At 42.0% G+C, this 20,097-nt stretch overlaps 1 protein-coding gene across 1 annotated transcript in view; it reads left to right on the top strand.

Moving 5' to 3' along the window:
• Positions 1-19,296, top strand: part of polr1a (RNA polymerase I subunit A) — a 54,336-nt gene extending 35,040 nt beyond the window's left edge. Inside the window, exons 26-34 of the mRNA XM_061252449.1 lie at positions 6,825-6,960; positions 9,249-9,406; positions 10,358-10,487; positions 10,732-10,848; positions 11,605-11,862; positions 12,876-13,076; positions 13,153-13,270; positions 13,734-13,898; positions 18,603-19,296. Coding sequence (XP_061108433.1) covers positions 6,825-6,960; positions 9,249-9,406; positions 10,358-10,487; positions 10,732-10,848; positions 11,605-11,862; positions 12,876-13,076; positions 13,153-13,270; positions 13,734-13,898; positions 18,603-18,703 — 1,384 coding nt within the window. The 3' untranslated portion in view covers positions 18,704-19,296. The remainder of the gene's footprint in view (positions 1-6,824; positions 6,961-9,248; positions 9,407-10,357; positions 10,488-10,731; positions 10,849-11,604; positions 11,863-12,875; positions 13,077-13,152; positions 13,271-13,733; positions 13,899-18,602) is intronic.
• The last annotated feature ends 801 nt before the right edge of the window (positions 19,297-20,097 follow it).

Raw genomic sequence — 20,097 nt, 5'->3', positions numbered from 1 at the left:
ATTAAACCCCGGTGTCCGTTTTGGAATCGCATAGACATGAGAGCCGAGTTAAAGCAGTCTTTCGAAGAACTTCCAACCTTCAGGTTATCGGTATGTTTAATCATTAATATTGGTTATTTTAATTATTAATTAAAATACTAAATTTGTGGTTAGATATTCTGATAATAGTAATTTTATGAGACTGGTTACTTTTTGCAGTTATACTGCTACACAACGTTTAACTGGCGCCCCGGTTTCGTAGAGCGTAAAATCCCTGCGTTATTTGGCGGCCCGTGCGAGGACCCTACATAATTTGGAGTCCCGTGCGAGGACCCCAACATATTCTGGTGCCCCATGTGAGGAAGACTAGCTTTGGCTCAAATTTCATGTCTTGTGACTTCATAACGAATTCCCCTTCCTAATTTGGAGCTCTGCATGAGAAAGACGAGCTTTGGCTCATGTCACGTGACTCCAGAACGAATTCTTGGCATTCTTTCTCAGCTAAATTGCCACCAGTGCAATTTTCTGAAAAGACCGCTAGATGTCACCCTTGTACCATTTTTGAAAGCCTGCATGAGCCGCTTTCTCAATATACTGCCCCCTCGTGTAACATTGTGGCATTACATTCGTAATCTTACACGGTAGTTTGTTGATTGGCATTTACCTTCTGGTATAATACGTATTATCAATAATAGTATTATTAGCCGCACTGTATTATTAATTATAATTACTTTGTCAAAGTAATTTTAATAATTAATTGAATTTTACATTTAAATCCAAATTTAATTGTAATTTCAACCAATCACATTCTGGTATTTAGGGTTAATGTGATCAGCATCACAGTTCCTATTTTACGGTCTGAATATCCACCATATGTTCGGTCATTTTGCTGTTGTTGCATTGCAGTACCGCTAGTGCAACTCGAGTCCCTGTGTGATGCTATAGCTACCTTGTACTATAGTTATAGAGAATATTCAAAGAGCGTTTTAAATTCCTTATCCTTCATCACAACTTGTATGTTGGATTGTGATATTGGGAAACAATTCATTGCCAACTGTTAGGAGCTCAAGGCCCTTGTCAAATAACTTCAAGAGTACCCTCTTAAGTTACTGATTTTAGCTTTTAGCTTTATTTGGCTTGAGATATGGAACCTATATCTATTGATGAGTACCTTTCCTTTTTAGCCCAAGGTTTAGCACCTGGCTACATAGCTTTCCTGAATCAGATGAACCTCACTGATTGTAGGAAAGAAATGTTCTCCTTAATCAACGAGAAAGGTCACTCCCCCACCCAGTCAAAAGACCCAATTCTAAGTTGTCTGGTCTTGAATTTTGCCAGACAGATTAGTCTTGCTCTTCAGAGCAACAAAAACTTAGAATCAGAGATGGCATACCTCAAAGGACAACACACCAGTGTTTTACTTGAGCTTCAAACTGTTGGCAAGAAAGCAGTACAATACTTGTGTGATCTGCATTCAGCCGAATCAGATCTTTGTTCCTACAGAGAGGAATTATTTCAGTTGAAGAGTGGATGCCACAAGCTACCACATCCACTCTCTTCTGTAAGCCTGCTTTCTCAGGCTTGCCCAACTCCAGCTTCTCCTGCTTCCTCCTTACACCACAAGGCAGGGGAAGGGGGGTCACAAATTGATTCGGGTTTGTCAGATCCCGGTTCCACAGCTTGCTCTGATGGAGACTCGTCAGTCTCCTCAGATTGCAGTGCTGTTGACCACCCATGCAATGGTTTGCCCACCTCTTCCCTGGAGAGGGAAAGGGGGGGACTCCATCCCAACGGTGGTCCATCTCCGCAAGGGAGAAACAGTCAGGCAAGTACAGGACTGCACCTTCCATGCCCACCCCTCTCGTGAGGAGGTCAGGGAACCCTCCCGTGGACACGGTAGAGGAGATTCTGCGTTATTAATTGGGCACACAAAAAGCAACGCTAATCCCGCTAGCTTTCCCTTTATAACTGAGAGGATAGGTGACAGCTCTGTACAGTACACTGACAGCGACAATTCATCTTCTGCCAACCATTGTGAGAATGACTGTTTTGTAGCTCCGCCCCCTAAACCTAACCGAGGACGTCGAGCTCCGCATGAAACGCATTCGCATTCAAATGTGATTTCAGTCTCTCCTTCTCCAAACAGGCAGACTAGTGCAACTTCACATGGTCTTCGCTTTGAGGAGCTAGAGGCCATGGCGAAGTATATCCACACATTTGACCCCAAGGACTCTGAATTTAACATTCAGAGTTACTTGAGAGAAGTTGACTACTGTCTCTCGGATCTGCCCAGGGCAACCGATCGAGAAAAGGTACGACTTGTATGGAAAACCTCTACCAGAGAGATCCATACATTTATGGAACAACTTCCACCACAGGTTCGTTCCAGCTATCCCAAGGTTTGTGAAGCGTTGGTAGCTGAGTACCTGCCACGGTTTGATCAGGCCACAGCCATGATCAAATCTGTGGAGGTTAAACATAGCCGTACAGAACGACCAAAAGACTTTTATCAACGACTTAAACATGCATTTTTCCAGGGCAGAAACGGACCAGGCTTAGATGAAGATCAAGCCTTCAAATCCCTTTTTGTGCACAACCTGCACCCCTGTGTCCGAACTCATGTTTCACTGTTTTCAAGGGGCCAACACTCAGCCCTTGAATTAAGAAATGAAGCCCAAATGGTCTGGGACAGTTTAAGGATTGTGCCCAGGAACGAGGTATTGGAAACAGCTAAGCACGTTGTTCCAACCAAGCCCGCCGGCACTTCCCAAGTTGCCCCATTAAAGTCTAATGGCTCAAAACAACGGCATGTGAGTAAGTTCCCGGTTAAGAGCCACCGTGGTCGCTTCTCACACTCTGATTCCAGCCGGAATTGGAGAGAAGACCGACCCGGTAGGCCCAAGCCTCAGAGTCACCAGCATGACTCTGATAGGGAAGATACCTTGTCTGAAGAGAGCTTCTTCAGTTCCTCTGAGGACAACTAAAGCCTCTAACCTTTGTTCAGTAGTGTGTATGCCTTGAGTAACCACTCCAAAGAGCTATCTGGTCTTGTTCAACCTCCATCAAAAGACGTTGAATAAGACTGATCTATAGCCGTGGTCTCCTCACAGGCAGACTCCCAGCTGAAGCTTTGACCACTTTCTTTTGCACACCTTTCCTACCAAAGGGGGGTGGCAAAATAAACTGGTAGTTTATAGCAGCCACTTAGATTTGCATGTAGCAGCAGCAAACGCAGATCGTAAGTAGGTACTGTACAATTAAATCCGACACCTGTTATAACTCGTAAACATTCATTGCTTCTTTCTACACCTACTGAACCATCGTAAAGTATTGCATGTAGAAACTACAGTCTAATCTTTACAAGTATATTGCCACACCCCAGTGTGCCTTAATCCACCTCTTCCCCAAGCAAGACAAGACCACTTGTGAACTTACCACATAATTTAGAAATGAGACCACCTCTCCATTTCCTTCCTGATGACACAGCCATAAGGTTAAGCTTGGATACAGAAAGCTGCCCTAATTTGAAAATGCCCCCACATATTTCAGATGACAACCCTCGTCAGCAACCTGACTGTAGGGGCTAGAACAATTGGTCAGTCTGAACAAGACTTCAAAAAAGGCTACAGCCTCTCCATCCTAGACCCCTACATCATCTGAGCATTTTCATGGCTGGGTCATTCCTGTTGGTGCTCCACCTTCTGGACACCATCCAATAACTAACAAAACACCTGAATTAACAAAACGACTAACCCTTTCACCAAGGTTTCTTATGTTTTGTGACAATGTATTCACTGTTCGACCTTAGTGTTTCACATTGTTTGTATCATGTGTTTTAGACCAGTTTAGTTCATTGTTGATAAATGCCTGGATGTTTGTCAGTCAATTGTGAACTGTGTTACCGACCCAATGTACTTGACCTGTGGACTGTGAACTGACTTTTGTGCTCTCAAGGAACACTGGCTTCAGCCGCATCCTGAGACCACAGGGGGGATGTAGGGACTACAACTTCCACATTCCCACAGGAAAATTCTGCTACGTCCACCACGAATGACGTCTAACTTGGTTCAGCCAATCCCGTAATAGCGGGATCAATAAACGGTCCCGTATAAGAGCAAGACACATTCTTGGGATCTCTCTTCCGTCTCTTCTGCTTTTTCTGCCTCTTCTGCTTCTTCTCTTCGACGCACCCTTTTTGGCCATTCGCTTCAGCTCATCTGCTCCGAGACTCGGACAGAGGCTGAATGCTGCACAGCGCACTACCAGGCCTACGGACACACCCAGTTACCTCGCGGTAACTTCGTGGCCTATAGCGAGTGGAAACTGGTGTACGCGGAACGCTACATCAGTTTACCCCTGCAAAGCTCACCAAAGAACAACAGCAATGAACTTTTCCACCCGGAAAAGGGACCAACGAACATCCTTCCAGCAACCGAGCGGACCAGACAACAACGCGCGGCTAAGACGCCCCAGCCTGCGCATCTCTCCAGGACACACATTCACAGCACCATCGCGGCTCCTACAAGGACAGCACGTCTTTTGGATCCAATGCGTATGGACTCAGTAAGAGAACAAACATTCAGGCATAGCCAGTGTTTAGTTTAGTCTTGACTGTTTTTGTGAATCTGTGTTTCAATATTTACCATCCAACCATTGTAATGTGTTTGGTTAGCTACATATATATGTACGTGAATTGAATTGCGTCTTTTGCGCATATATAGAGTAAAACTACGCAAGTAGTCCCTTCTCACAGCTAACTCTAACTCATTACCACACCCAGAACTCTAGCTTACTCAAGCTAGCTACTCCCACTTTTACCTTTCCTTTGTTCAAGCGACACACGCGCTTGCGCGCGCCACACACACACACACACACACACACACACACACACACCCAATTAAACTTCCTTACTAACTTCCCGTTAGTTTATCTGTTCTGTGTTTTACGTTTGTTTAATAAATATATTTTATTAAACCCCGGTGTCCGTTTTGGAATCACATAGACATGAGAGCCGAGTTAAAGCAGTCTTTCGAAGAACTTCCAACCTTCAGGTTATCGGTATGTTTAATCATTAATATTGGTTATTTTAATTATTAATTAAAATACTAAATTTGTGGTTAGATATTCTGATAATAGTAATTTTATGAGACTGATTACTTTTTGCAGTTATACTGCTACACAACGTTTAACTGGCGCCCCGGTTTCGTAGAGAGTAAAATCCCTGCGTTATTTGGCGGCCCGTGCGAGGACCCTACATAATTTGGAGTCCTGTGCGAGGACCCCAACAATGATAACTAAGGTAAGGATGCTGACTTATTCAGTAATAATTTTTGCTATCTAGCTAGCCAAGTGAAGATAAAAGCTCAACTATGACGTCCTTATGAAAGCAAACTAGTTAGCTAGGTAACATTAGCTAGCTAGCTAAATTAATATAACCAGAAATAGTCTAATAGTCCTTAAAAGGCAGTCTAATTTAAGTGAACCTAACGTCAAGTATCTGCATTGGCTTGCCTGTAGGCCAGCAGCACAAATTGAGTGGATGGGGGATTGGTTATCCTCGTGTGGTGCACTACCATTCTCAACCGGTTGAAAATAGGACAATACATTTAACACATGTATTTATCTAATAAATAATGCACAGACATATTTCATCCTTTAATGACAAACTACTTTTTTATTTATTTAAGTACATGTATGTTGGAGTAGAACACATAATAATCAAGTTATGAAAACTAATTTTGGCATGTCACTTTTGGAAAATTTCCATTTCAAATATGTTCTACAATATATAAATGTTTTGGTCCATGTCCACCTTTTGGTTGTTTGCCCACCGGTTTATTTTGAGATCGATCAACCAAACTATCTTTATAAAGCACATTTGCTACAGTGGGTGCAACTCAATGTGCTGCACAAACATTTAAGACAAGACAGAAATAAAGATAAAATTATACAAATTTGAGCAAACAGCTGCAGTCGTGAAAGTGGCACAACAACATACACAGCAGACAACAAGGTTAGATAAATGGCAGAATAAGTAGTTAAAATAAAAATGTATCAAATCAGTAGTAGTACTAATAAATAAAATGTGTATAAAATGTTGATCAGGGAGGTTAAGAACAAGGCTCAACCCAGGTAAAAGCCAAGCTAAGGGAAATGAAAATAATAACAACATAAAAAAAGAAATTAAAGTGGTAGTAGTAACAATGAAATAAATAATATATATACAACGATCAGTTGTCAACAGATGATGGTTGAGTGGAGATGGGCAAGTTGTTTTTACATACAATACAATTCTTCAGATGTCTGATAATGTCTTTTTACAGTGTGTTCATTGTTGTGCTGAGGAACTCGTGTACATACAGTGTACATACAACTCAAGTAGGCATCAGACAATTTCCTGTAACTGATGCATTATTTACAGTCCGAACCTGCTTATGACCACGTATGACCACGGTTATGGGTTGGGCCATTGATATGCTGACTAAAACCCAGATCATTCAATAAATTTAATAAAAACCAATTGCCATTTTGTCAATTTCAGTATGCAGGTTGAAATCACCAGTGCTTATTATCTGATCATAGTTTGTACTACCAGTATACAGTAGCTCAGAGAACTCACTTGGCCTCATGAACATGTGCAGCAGTTTCCTATTCATGTTTATGATGTGTAATTTTTAGTTTTGAGTGTGTGTGTAATTGTAGTGTGGTGTGTGCAATTGGAGTTTTGAGTGTGTAATTGTAAGAATAAGAGTTTGCAGTGTGTGGAGCTTTACGTAGTTGGTGTACATTGGAGTACAGCATGCGTCATGGTTCTCCAGAGTCATGCTGCTTCTTTTGTGTCACAGGCTGAGGGAGATCCTGATGATCGCCAGCTCCAGCATAAAGACCCCCATGATGCGTGTTCCCGTGCTGAGCACTAAAAGAGCACTGAAGAAGGTCCAAACCATCCGGAAGAGGTTAACACGTGTTTGTCTGGCAGAGGTGAGTGTGTCTGGTAGAACTGATGGATATCACAGCCGTGTTGCTTGACTATGTTGTATTCGCTTGCTGTCCTTAAGTGGACTGTCATCAGTACGTCATCAATAGCCGTGTTTGAAACGCCATACCACATCATTATGTATATAAACATGTGTGCTGCATACTTACAGTGCTACCTGTTATTTAGTATGGATGTCAATTCGCAGACCCATATTCCTTTTTCCCAGAGCTATTTAAGTTTCCCATTGTCATTGCCCAGCTTAATAACTTACATTAAGTCTTTCCACTATTTGCCCTGATCATTATTCTCTACAATAGCGAGTCAAGTGACTGAATTTAGTCATTTTAATAGGAGTTGTAATTGCCTTAACAAAATAATTGCTCGGTTGCAATCTTGCTAACAGCAAGTCTGCTGTGGTTAGCCACAGTTATTGGCTGGCTAATTAGTCAGCTGACATTACAATGACAAGGGCAAACACACACCCTGGATGTACATCTTTGCTTGTTTGCTAGATTGTTTGCTACCAGCTCTGCTGTTGCTGCTTACTGCTATTTGCTGCCTCGATGGCAAACAAAGTGAAAGCTAACATGACTAACAAGCTATAAGTAGAACTTCAGTGCCCTCCATAATGTTTGGGACTAAGGCCCATCATTTATTTATTTGCCTCTGTACTTCACAAATTGTGATTAACAAATGGCATATTTAATACATTTTGGTTTCACCATGTAGAAATTACAGCAGTGTTTATACATAGTCCCCCAATTTCAGGGCACCGTGATGTTTGGGACACAGCAATGTTATGTAAATGACAGTAGTCCTGTTTAGTATTTTCTTGCATGCAATGTCTGCTTGAAGCGTAGTCATGAACTTCACCAGTTGCTGGGTGTCTTCTCTGGTGATTCTCTGCCAGGTCTGTATTGCAGCCATCTTTAGATCATGCTTGATGGCTTGCAAGTTTTCTCGATTGTCTTCAGCATATGAAAGGCATGCTCAATTGGGTTCAGTTCAGGAGGTTGACTTGGCCACACAAGAATTGACATTTTTATAGCTTTGAAAAACTACTCTGTTGCTTTATCTGTATGTTTGGGATCATTGTCTTGCTGTAGAATGAACCGCCAGGCAATGAGTTTTGAGGCATTTGCTTGAACTTGAGCAAATAGGATGTGTCCATATACTTCCATCAGCAGTTAAATCGTCAATGAAGTACCTTTGGCAGCCATACTTTCCCAGGCCATAACACCCCCACCACTGTGTTTAATAGATGAGGCATGGTATGCTTTGGATCTTGGGAAGTTCCTTCTTGGGAAGCCATCGCTTTGCGATAAGTTAATATTCGTCTCATCTGTCCGCAAGACCTTTTTCCAGAACTCTGCTTGCAAATACTTCTTGGCAAACTGTAACCTGGCCATCCTGTTTTTGCGGCTAACCAGTGGTTTGCATCTAGCAGTGTAGCCTCTGTATTTCTGTTCATGAAGTCCTCTGCAGACAGTGGTCATTGACAAAACCACAGCTGACTCATGAACAGTGTTTCTGATCTGTCGGACAGGAAAATCTTTATTATGGAGAGAATCTTTCTCTCATCAGCTGTGGAGGTCTCCCTAGGCCTGCCAGTCCCTTTGTGATTAGTAAGCTCACCGGTGCTCTCTTTCTTCTTAATTATGTTCCAAACAGTTCATTTTGGAAGGTTTGGCTGATGTCTCTAACCATTTTATTCTTGATTCTCAGTCTCATAATGGCTTCTTTGACTTTCATTGGCACAACTATGTTCCTCATGTTGATAAACAGCAATAATAGTTTCCAAAGGTGATCGAAAGACTAGAGGAAAAACTAGGTACGGAAAGCTCTCTCATACCTGCATTAAGGAGGCAATTAAACACCTGTGAAGCCATGTGTCCCAAACATTACGGTGCCCAGAAATGGGGGGGGGACTACTGTACTTTCTACATGGTGAAACCAAAATGTATAAAAATACCCATTAGTAAAATCTGAGAACGTGCACTTCAACCACATGTTAATTGTGTGATTCCAAATCTAAAATTGTGGCAAATCAAGCCATAATGGGTCTTTGTCCCAAATGTTATGGAGCACACTGTATATTTAAATGATATGGATTATTCCATTTTTAATGAGTCCTTATGGAGGTTTAGGTTTATTTAAGACTAGGATTGAAATGACTCAACAGTATAATCATACATATGAACATGTAATCATATAGATGAGTGTTTACCATAAATGTTTCCCCTGGTATTCTGCACTCTGTAATGTCAGCTCCACACCACTGTGTTGCCAGGTGTTGCAGAGGCTAGATGTGCAGGAGATATTTCGGGTTGATGGAAAGCGTCAGAAAAACCGGGTCTTCAAGCTCACATTCCACTTCCTGCCTCCAGAGCGCTACCAAGATGATAATCTTCTGTCCCCCCAGCAGATTCTGCGCTATATGGAAACTAGGTAATCCTTCCTTCTGCAGTGTATTGCCATTCAAAGCAGGGCTTGGAAACTAGGCAGGGTATTCTAAAGTATGCCCGTATGTCATCTATGATTGGCAACATTTGAGAGAAGAGAACAAAAGCTGTTACCTGTCCAGAATTATCATCTGTATCTTTATCAAAAGGCTGGCACTTCCACAGAACTGCATTATGTTTCATTCATCTATTTGCTGCATTTCAGTTTAATATAAAACTTGCAATTAGCTGACCATTTTTCCATTTGACAAATTATTGGTTGAAACAAGTTTTATCTCGCCAAATTTTCCCAAGTTGTACCATGAGCCATGCATTTCCCCAGCGCAGTAACAATTGCCGTCCAATATAGTCAATAAATAATTTATTTGTGTTCCGTTTCTGCTGTTTTGTGCTGTGATCTATTTTGCTACATTCATTATTATCAGTTACAAACAGGGCACGAAAGCTAATGGTAAATGGTAAATGGCAGGCATTTATATAGCACCTTTATCCAAAGCGCTGTACAATTGATGCTTCTCCATTCACCCATTCATACACACACTCACACACCGACACACCGACGGCGATTGGCTGCCATGCAAGGCCCCAACCAGCTCGTCAGGAGCATTTGGGGGTTAGGTGTCTTGCTCAGGGACACTTCTACCGGGCTGGAACCACCAATCTTTTGGTTCCCAGTCATGCACTTTAGCCACTAGGTTACAGGCTGCCCCTGTATTAAATTGAATACCACCTGGTCTGTCCTGAAAATGATCCATCATTCCATTGACCATTTTGACCACATAAATTAGTTTCTTCTAACAAAACGGAGCAAAACGAATGTCTCAGTTGAAGTGAGATACAGTATGTATGGTATGACCATAGATGAAAAGAAACCCAGTCTGGAAATGGATAATGTGCATGTTGTAGTTTGAGTTAATTCCTTGTTCTGTCCCTACAGGTTCTTCCGCATCCTGTTGGAGGCCATAAAGAAGCGGAGTGCCAAGCTGGCATCCATAAACAGGGTAGACATGCGGAAGGCCACTCAGAAGGACAGTGACCGGGACACTGGTGATTCCCAGGACAGCCTGGTAAGCTGTGTGGGCATAATATTCTGAGCTTTAAAGGGTAGCGGCACAGTTCATCAAGGCCCTACCCTTCCAATCTATTAAAAATACTCAGTATTGTCTTTCTCCCATCATCACAAGATGCGTTTACCACTTCCAGTACAGTTTTGCTTTTTAAAAACGTGAGGAAACCTTCCTCATTATCTTCTCGTGCAAAAGGCTAATTCTCCTATTTGCATGATAGCAGTGTTATTTGCCTTTTTTGCAGGGTAACAGCGATGGCGAAGTGGTAGCAGAAGAGGGCGGTGAGATTGTGGACGGCGAAGCCGATGAGGGAGATGCTGATGCTACAGACACCAAACGGAGGGAGAAGCAGGAGGAGGAGGTACAAACAGGAAGTGCGAGGAGACACTGTGATATCACTGTTACGACCTCAAACCTGGCTCATTTACTTATAAGGCAAATAACATATTTCAATACCAGACTCAAATTCAGAAAGACAAACAAACATGTATTTGCTTACAAAAACATAGACTTTATTGTCCTTCTGAATAAATTGGTGCAAAAATGCTTAAGAAATGCATTTGTGCACAGTCAGCATTAGTATGCACTCTGAAATGGTGTGCTGCAATTGTTCACTGGAATGATGAATGATGCTTTCACAACTTTCTATTAAGTTTAGTAACCTTGCACATCAAGTGACCCTGTCCATGATTAGCAATGGGGTGCACAAACGGCATGAGTGTCCATGTTTGACAAGTATGCCAAGGAGGCTTGTCAATATTCTGTGCATCTAGAACGTTTCTTTACAGACATCAGAAAAACACAAGTACATGTAAATGCACTCATGCAAGTGTATACATTTAGCAGACTCTTATCTCGGCGGACACTAGACCTGGCTATCAACATTCAGATTCTAGCGAGCATGCATGCAACATCACTAGATTGCTAATTAATGCAAATGAATTATTCTAACCATACTGAACACCTACATATTACATCCATACAAGCCCTAAAAACAAAATGGCAAGCTGTATCAGGTAGCCACTGAAGTGAGGTGATTCTATCCCCAAGTACATGTTTACTCGTCAACACATGTATAGCTTGCACATGTGACCATCCCCTGTGCCTCATGTTGCAGGTGGATTATGAGAGCGAAGAGGGGGAGGATGAGGATGAGAGGGATGAGCAGGCAGAGCAAGAGGAAACGTCTATGGAGATGGAGGTGGAGGTGGATAAAGAGCAAGAGGAGGAGTGTACTGTGCCACCTGGGCTTGCTGACTGTGGCAAGCCAGATGAGTCGCAGTCCCAGGATATGCTGAGGGTTAATGCTGTCCTTGACATAAGCCCAGCCATCGAGACCTACACATATGACTGCGAGAACGGCCTGTGGTGTGAGGTGTGTGGATATGTGTGGGTATTACTGTGTGTGTGTGTGTGTTCAGGTGTGCCGTGTGATCATGGATTACTTTTCAGTTAAAAATAAATAAATAATATATATATATATATATATATATATATATATATATATGATAATAGAATAATATATACACTCAGTGAGCACTTTGAGATATTTATTAGACTTATGTTGTAGACCTCTGCTGCTATAGCCTATCCTAGGTTCTTGTGTGTTCAGAGATGCTCTTCTGTATACCACTGTTGTAATGCATGGTTATTTGCATTACTGTCACCATCCTGTCAGCTTCAACCAGTCTGGCCCTTCTTCTCTCTCATTAAACAGTTGAACCACTTGACCACATCTGCATGCTTTCATGCATTTAGTGGCTGCCACATGATTGGCTGATTAAATATTTTCATGAACAAACTGATTTACAGGTCTACCTAATAAAATGGCTGCCACTAAATGCAGTGTCAACCACAATGGTTGGGACAGAGACCCATCATTTATTTTAAAAATTTGAGATTTGTCATAAGAAATCACTGAGTTCAATGGGAAAATTTGTCCTGCCAAACAATTATTTTCATATCTACTGCATATCTGGCAGCAGCGTGGTGGTTTGAGACTTATTTAATACCTTGGACCCTTGAGGACACAAATATCTTCCATGCTGTATCAGCATAATTTGCAGCTGAATCTTGTCCCACGCCCCAATTCCCATAGAGATGGATTCATGTGCACATTTTTGTATCGCTTGTAGGACAACCTGAAAGTAAGATATCCAGACTCTGATGATGTGGATAGGTCACAGACATCAGAAAGTCATGGCATGCAAAGGATATGCAACAAAATACTGAAATACTACTTTTATTTACCAAAGATTGCTGTGTCCCAAATATTATGGTGCCCTGAAATGGGGGGGGGGGGGGGGGGCTGGAACAAATGGTGCCACATGCACAACAGTCAACATGCAGTCACCTACTTCAAGCACTGACTCCACCTTGTTTTTCCAGGTATCGCTGGCTCTACCTGTCAGCAAGGTGCACTTTGATCTGACATCCCTAGTAGGGACACAGGCACAGAGTGCGGTCGTGCATGAGACCAAGGGCATCACTCGCTGCCTGCTGACTGAGGTGACCACACCACAGGGCACCAAAGAGCTAATGCTCAACACTGAGGGCATCAACCTACAGGAGCTTTTCAAATACAGCGAGGTGAGTCCTGCCTTACCCTGCCCGTCCTACCCCCAACAATCTGCCCCCAAATGTCTCACCCTGTCTCCGCCCACAGATTTTGGACCTGAACCGGTTGTACTCCAATGAGATTCACGCCATGGCCAACACATATGGCATAGAGGTGGCACTGAGGGTCATTGAGAAGGAGATCAAAGATGTCTTTGCGGTCTATGGTGAGGATGCCTCGCCTCCCTTTTGTTCTTAACTACTAATTTAAGGCGATCAGTGTTTTGCTACTGTCGGAGCAGTCTCGTTGATGGGATAATAAGCCAAAAATTGTATGTGATGGCTCCATATGACCACCACACACCAAAGTGGTTCGCGCCACCCTTCATTTATTGGAGTAGCTGTATATTCTGTCCGCTTACAGAAAAGGGAGGAGGATTTACTTCCTCACAATACAAGAGATGAGCTCTATTTCATAACTGTATTGGGAGAGAGGATTATTGTTAACATATAAGAGAGAGAAAATGTCCTGCTTTTTGAAAATGCAGGGAGTTGATCACTGATAGATTCTCCTCCCGGCCACATACATCAAATGAACGTGGAATGCCAAAAACCCTCAATCAGGAACAAGTTGTGGTTTTTGTCATCATTGATGTGGTTGTGATTTTTCCCACTCCCTACCGCACACAGGTATTGAGGTAGACCCACGGCACTTGTCCCTGGTGGCAGATTACATGTGCTTTGAGGGCATGTACAAGCCCCTCAACCGCTTTGCTATCCAGTCCAACTCCTCCCCTTTGCAGCAGATGACGTTTGAAACCAGCTACAAGTTTTTGAAGCAGGCCACCATGCTTGGTGAGTGTGTGCATTCTCTTGCTAACTGGTGCCCTTTCATAGCATTCCTTTCATTTTACATGCTGTGTCTATACAGCATGATTTTATATGCTGTATAGACACAGCATGTAAAATGTCAACTGTTTCTCTCTAACAGTTGGAGAGAGAAAGGCATTTACACCTTTTTATAGCACCAACTATTGGCAAAGTGCTCCACAGAATTTAGTACTACATTATTTTACCAAATTTGTTGATCAAAGTTTTCATGAGTTATGGCTGTTTTAGTTAAATTGACCACGCCCACAAATATTTATTGACTATGTGACGGCCATGTTGTTTTGAAAAGTCTACATTTTTTAAATAATTGAGGTTCAGATTCCACAGATTCTTTCAAGCCAAAAATTTGTTCGCGAAAGTTGGTTTTGCAAAAAATTTAAAAGGCGGAAAATTAAAATGGCTGCTGATGTTGGTTCTTGAGGCAAAGTTCAGCTGAAGGAGGTCAATCTAATGATGCATGTTATGATATCCCATTAACCATTGGTACAACTGCATATTTTCTATAGTGCCCTCTAATAGCTGACAAATTCCAAATAGTGTAGAGGTCAATATAACCACCGAGTTTCATGCCGATCTACCATTGCTAAGCCCATCAAATGACAGCTGATAGCTCAGCTGACAGCTAATTAATTTTAGCAAAAAGTATTAGCATTTTTCACATTACTATTGAATTTAATGACACCACTTTTTTGCCACTGATCAACATAAAAATACCACATAATAATTAGCAAATTTCTGCAAATCAATCTATATTAATTACAAATATAAAACAGAACATAATTGCATAAGTATTATTACTATTACATGTCTAAATCAGCTCTAGTGCAACCAATTGTTTTTAGAAGTCATATTTCGTTGAATTGAGATCACCTCGGTGAAATTAAGGCATTTCAAATGATGTTAGGTTAAATACACCTGTTTCAAGGAGATTGCACAGTTGGATAGTATATTGACTTGGAGAAACTGAAGATGAAGGAACATTTAAAAACGACTTTGAAATCAGGTTATTGAAAAGCATCAATACAGGATACAGTAAATCCTCGAATTGTGTCCGGGATTCTATTTGAAGCCGGGCCTCGGATAATAGCCGGGGGCGTGGTCGATTCGGACAAATAAAGGCCGGCCCCCAAATACAAGCCGGAGTAATATTGCCTACCAGTAGGGCTATCAGTCCATGAGCACTAGAAGACATTGTTTCGATTTAACTCAATGAAATAAAAGAGCTCTTCTTAATATTTTATATTGTTGGTTGGTTTAATACTGTTGCCAATGAAAAGTCGTTGTCCTACACCATGGGTCTCCAACATCTTGCTCTCAAGCTACCAGTCGCTTGCCGCCCCCTGTGAGTAGCTTGCCAAAGACTGGAGCAGTATACATTTCAACACAATTGTTGCCGCGAGGCATTCCAGCCTACGAATTTAATAAAAAGTAAATCAGGCAAAATTAACTCAATTTAGGCTGTGTACAGCACAGCGCACGTTCAATGAATGAATGAAAGCGGCTGCCTTGGCTCGCAATAAACAGACGGGTGGAAATCCCAACAATCTTTCAACTACATAAAGCTTAACAGTGAACCATCAAATACCCCCCAGATTTCAGTGCCCATCAGTCCCAACATTTAGCAATAGAATCAAACAGTCCAAGAGTCAATTAAATCCCAAACCAAAGCGAAAATATTTTGATAGCCTACCAGTATGCTGCTCCAAACGAAATGTATGTCTCACAATAAAACGCACTTTAGGAAAAAAAAGATCCTTAAGAATAAAATTCTACAACAGAAGCTTAATAAGAAATAAAAAGCCTGCCTCGAATACAAGCCTGCCCCAAATAAAGGCCTGTGCTTTGTGCAGCCTAAGTAAATAAAAGACCCCGGCCACAATTTGAGGATTTACGGTACAACATAATTTTGAAGGCACTTAATATCCCTCGGAGCTCAGTAAAGTCCATTCTAAAGAAATGGAGTGAATATGACACAACAGTGCGTTTGCCTAGAACAGGCCGACCGCAAAAATTGAGTGCCCAGGTGAGAAGGACACTAGTTGGGGAGACTACCAAGAGGCCTTGGCTAGAAGGCATGTGGGAGATTCTGAGACCAAATGGAGAAAAGTTTGATGGTCTGATGAGGCAAAAGTTTAATTTTTTTCGAAGCGCTATGTTTGGCACAAGCCGAACACCGCACATTACCATGAACAGACCATCCCTATCGTGAAGTATGGTGCTGTGACATCATGCTATGGGGATGCTTCTCTGCAGCGGGACCTGGGAGACTTATGAAGGTAGATGGTAAAATACAGAGAGAACCTACTGCAGTCTATGTTCTTCCCTTCAGAGCAATGATGGGATTATGTGGAGGTCCCCAACCTTTTTACCACTTTTTACCTCAAATCAGAATGGAGGTTTTTTGGGAACTTATAAAAGAAAATTGGTGCTAGGGTCATAACCACTGGGAAATGCCCAACTGCCTGTTGTAATGTAAGCATATCCCTTACAGTTGCTGCAGGATCGTGCATAGCCTGGCAGGAACACACAACTGTCCTCCACCTTTAATTTTGAAAATTGAAAATCATTCAGGAATTTAATTGAGGCCAAAACCTGTACAGAAGCAGAACCTGTACAGGTACAGACCTGTTCCGGTACAGGAGACCCATGGTGAAGCAGGTTTGTCTCGAAAAATGTGAGGTAGTGATCCAGGTCCTTGGGGTATGGCTACGGGTAGGAAATTAAGAGACCGAATCCTCTGTGCACACTATCAGCAGCAGATCAACCCCCAAATGTTTACCATCTTGACTCTCTGGAAGTGTCGGTGTGAATATGCCATCCGAGTCAAGGAAGGTCAGCATTTTATTTGCTTGCAAAAAATGGGGGAATCTTGCCCTAAAAGGGGCACAGCTGGAAAGGAAACTGACTGAAACTGGCAATCTACTTATTAAGGTTCCCTCATGTTGTAGAAGCAGGGACTGAGCAGTATAATATTGTCATTATAAGATTCATGATTTTAGTCTCTTTGTAAGGAGGGTGCAGGGTGGGAGCAGGATGGTGTGTAGTCTTCTTGCCAAGCCATAAAGTAAGAAACTGTCCTTGGAGATTTATACCACAGTAGGTTTTTATTACTTCCAGCACTTTCCGGTGTTACAGTTTTGGTTTACTATAACTACATGTCACGCTGGCAGCAGTGCTGTTAATGTCACTGTAGTTTCCCGTGGAATATGTATGGAAATGTTGTTCCGTCATCCCTAAACCCCTATCTACTAGATACTGCTATAGATACCGCACCCTGTAGCCTCATAGAGTACCTGGTTCCTTGACTGACCACATCCATGTGGTCTTACTGAGCACCAAACATGTCATTACCAAAAGCCACTGGTGTGCAAAGATTTGGGCACCCCTGGTCAAAAAGCCGTTCACAATGAATATCTAAGTGGACAGAAGCTAATCTGACCTCTAAATGGTACAATGTTAGACATGACATTCTGTAAGAAACCCCCCAAATACACCAAAAGGCGGAAGTATCAGAGAGGTGAAGGAAACGCGTGTAGTTTGACCAATGCTACTGGAACAGGGTTAATTTAATTTAGTTCTCGTTTATCTGACTCCAAAAGATAAGTTCAACAAAAGGAACTGCAAATGTCTGCCAATAGTGTGGCTCTACATGATCGCTATCTATTTGTATAGACGCGGACGTGTCTGTGGCATGTATAGCCTACAATGATTCACTTAGTATGTATCTTGTGACGGCACTGGTGTATAGGCGAGTGACTACGGGGTACAGGTATCCTAGGTTGTCTATGTGTTAGGACTCGAAACTGCTAAGTGTGCAGTGGTGCGAGCCAAGAGGATGCAGGTTCAAATTAATACAATTTATTAAACAATGTGCATTGCAGAAATAGAATGACAATGTGTTACAAGAATTACAAGTTGTAATATGAATGGCTATACGCAAATTGTGCGCAGGAGATCGTATTAGCGAGTCTCCTCAAACCATTCCACGTTCCCCTCTATATACCCAGGGTTTACAGGAAAACAACAAATCATCAAATAAAGAGTCACAAGATGGCGGTGACAATGATCCTGCTGACGTCATCTCTGTATGTCCAACAAACCTGGTTAACCTTTGTATTACAGCTGCATGCTGACTCACAGGTCACTTGCATTACCTGTGGTTTATTCCTACAAGATCTTTATTCAGCAACCAGTGTACTACACCACCAATGACACCAAACTATTTCCCACATCATTAGCTATCTAAGGACACCAAACACTGTATGTGGAAAACCCAGGGTTTATACAGTGCTATTTCAACTCATCAGTTCTGGGAGCATTCCACTGAGGTGGCAGAATTGCGCAGAGGCAGCACAATGATGGGAGCAATTGTCCTGTATTGACGAGCACTGTCTTTTCATCAAACCTTGCTGTGTCAACATGGTCAACACAGTCCGTTTCCTTTTGGGGGTCTGCAGAGAGGCACACTTATGTAAAATGCCCTACAGTTTCTTCACATTTTAATTTTTGACAGTTTCAAAATAATTTAAAAAAGGAAAAATGCCCTTTGCAAAAGTTTGGGAACCCTATCAGTTAGTACTTTGGAAACTATAACGGCTTGCAAATGCCAGATTTTCGCCCCCCACTACATATCCCTACTAAATATAGTTTTTTCCCCTTTCTTTCCAGGTTCCCATGACAGCCTGCAATCTCCTTCAGCCCGTCTGGTGGTTGGGAAAGTGGTGAAGGGGGGCACGGGGCTCTTTGACTTGAAACAGCCACTCCAGTAGTATCTGTGTTGGTCACGTAGTAGCATCAACAGCACTGCAGTATGCACCTCGAAGCCCACCCTGGTGCTGGGAAGGAAATGGGCACCACCATTCCGAGTGCCTCTGCACACCAAGCCATACTGCAGTCATGTGAACAATAGCAGCCCCATGCAGATTGGGACTCATTTGTTTCAGAGGCTTTTTCAAAGATATTTTTAAATGAGCTAATTTCATTGCGTTGTTGATTCTACGTTTGTACACTTCACCGTTGATGCATTCATTTGAAAATCTAAATTGACTGCTTGGGTTTGTATTACATTTGTTTGAGTAAGTTATTTATGGGGATACACTGTAAGTGCAAGTGTATAAATAATGACATGGTGTGAGTGTCCAATAACACAATGCTTCTGAGTGCATTTTAAACTCTGTCTGCCCAACACATTCAAAAGTATTTCATATCATTCATATGTAAGTATTTTTATCTAAGAAAGTTATCACTGTGTGATAAATGTGAAATTTGGAGGAAGGGAATCCTTCCTTTGGAGTTTCAATGCAATAACGGCACATGGTAGATGTACCTAATAAAGAGTGTATGTTTGTTGCACTGACAGCAACAGTGGTTTTTGCCTCTTTGTTGGAAATGTGATGTAGTCAAGGATGGGGAAAATACCAGATACAAGATACTGCAGGCCGGGGTGGCCACTTAGCTCGCATGACCCTTTCATGATTTGTATGGTCACGGAGCGAAACCCTGCAGGAAGAGAAGAACATGCACAAACTCCGAAAATTACTTTAATTGTTTTGTATTCACCCTTTTGTAATAACCAATATTACAAATTACAAAAAGTAATATATTCTATTTCTTTGAGAGCTCACATTAAATACAGTATATTTAGGTTGATTTTGAATCCAAATGTTTTCAACTGCATCAAGGAACTGCCTGTGGGACTTTGAGATCATGGGAAACAAAATGCTGGAGAAGATGTAAAAGCAGTGGAAAAAACATTACACAACTTGACAAGACTGGCAATTGTCAGAAAATGACAAAGAGGCCAGATACAGAGTTGCACAGCTGATTAGTGCAATAAGAAAAAATGTAGTGAGTGGCAGTATGTTACTGAAAACACCTTGTTAATGAGAGAGGTCAGGTACACTGGGTACATGCTCACCAAAACTGGAAAGTTTTGAAAAATGTTGCCTGGTCTGACAAATCTTTATTTCTGCTGTAACATGCAGATGGTTGGGTCAGAGCATAAATGGCATGAATCCATGGATCCATCCTGCCTTCTGTCAACAGTGCAGGGTGTGCTGGAGGTATAATGGTGTAGGGAATGTTTTCTTGGCACACATTAGGCCTAATAATTGAGCAGCATTTGAATGGCACAGCATACCTTACCATTGTTGCTGACCATGCT

This window comes from Conger conger, chromosome 8, assembly GCF_963514075.1.
Source record: "Conger conger chromosome 8, fConCon1.1, whole genome shotgun sequence".
NCBI lineage: Eukaryota > Metazoa > Chordata > Actinopteri > Anguilliformes > Congridae > Conger > Conger conger.
Note: the sequence above shows the minus strand (reverse complement) of the source record. Positions and strands in the feature narration are given on the sequence as shown.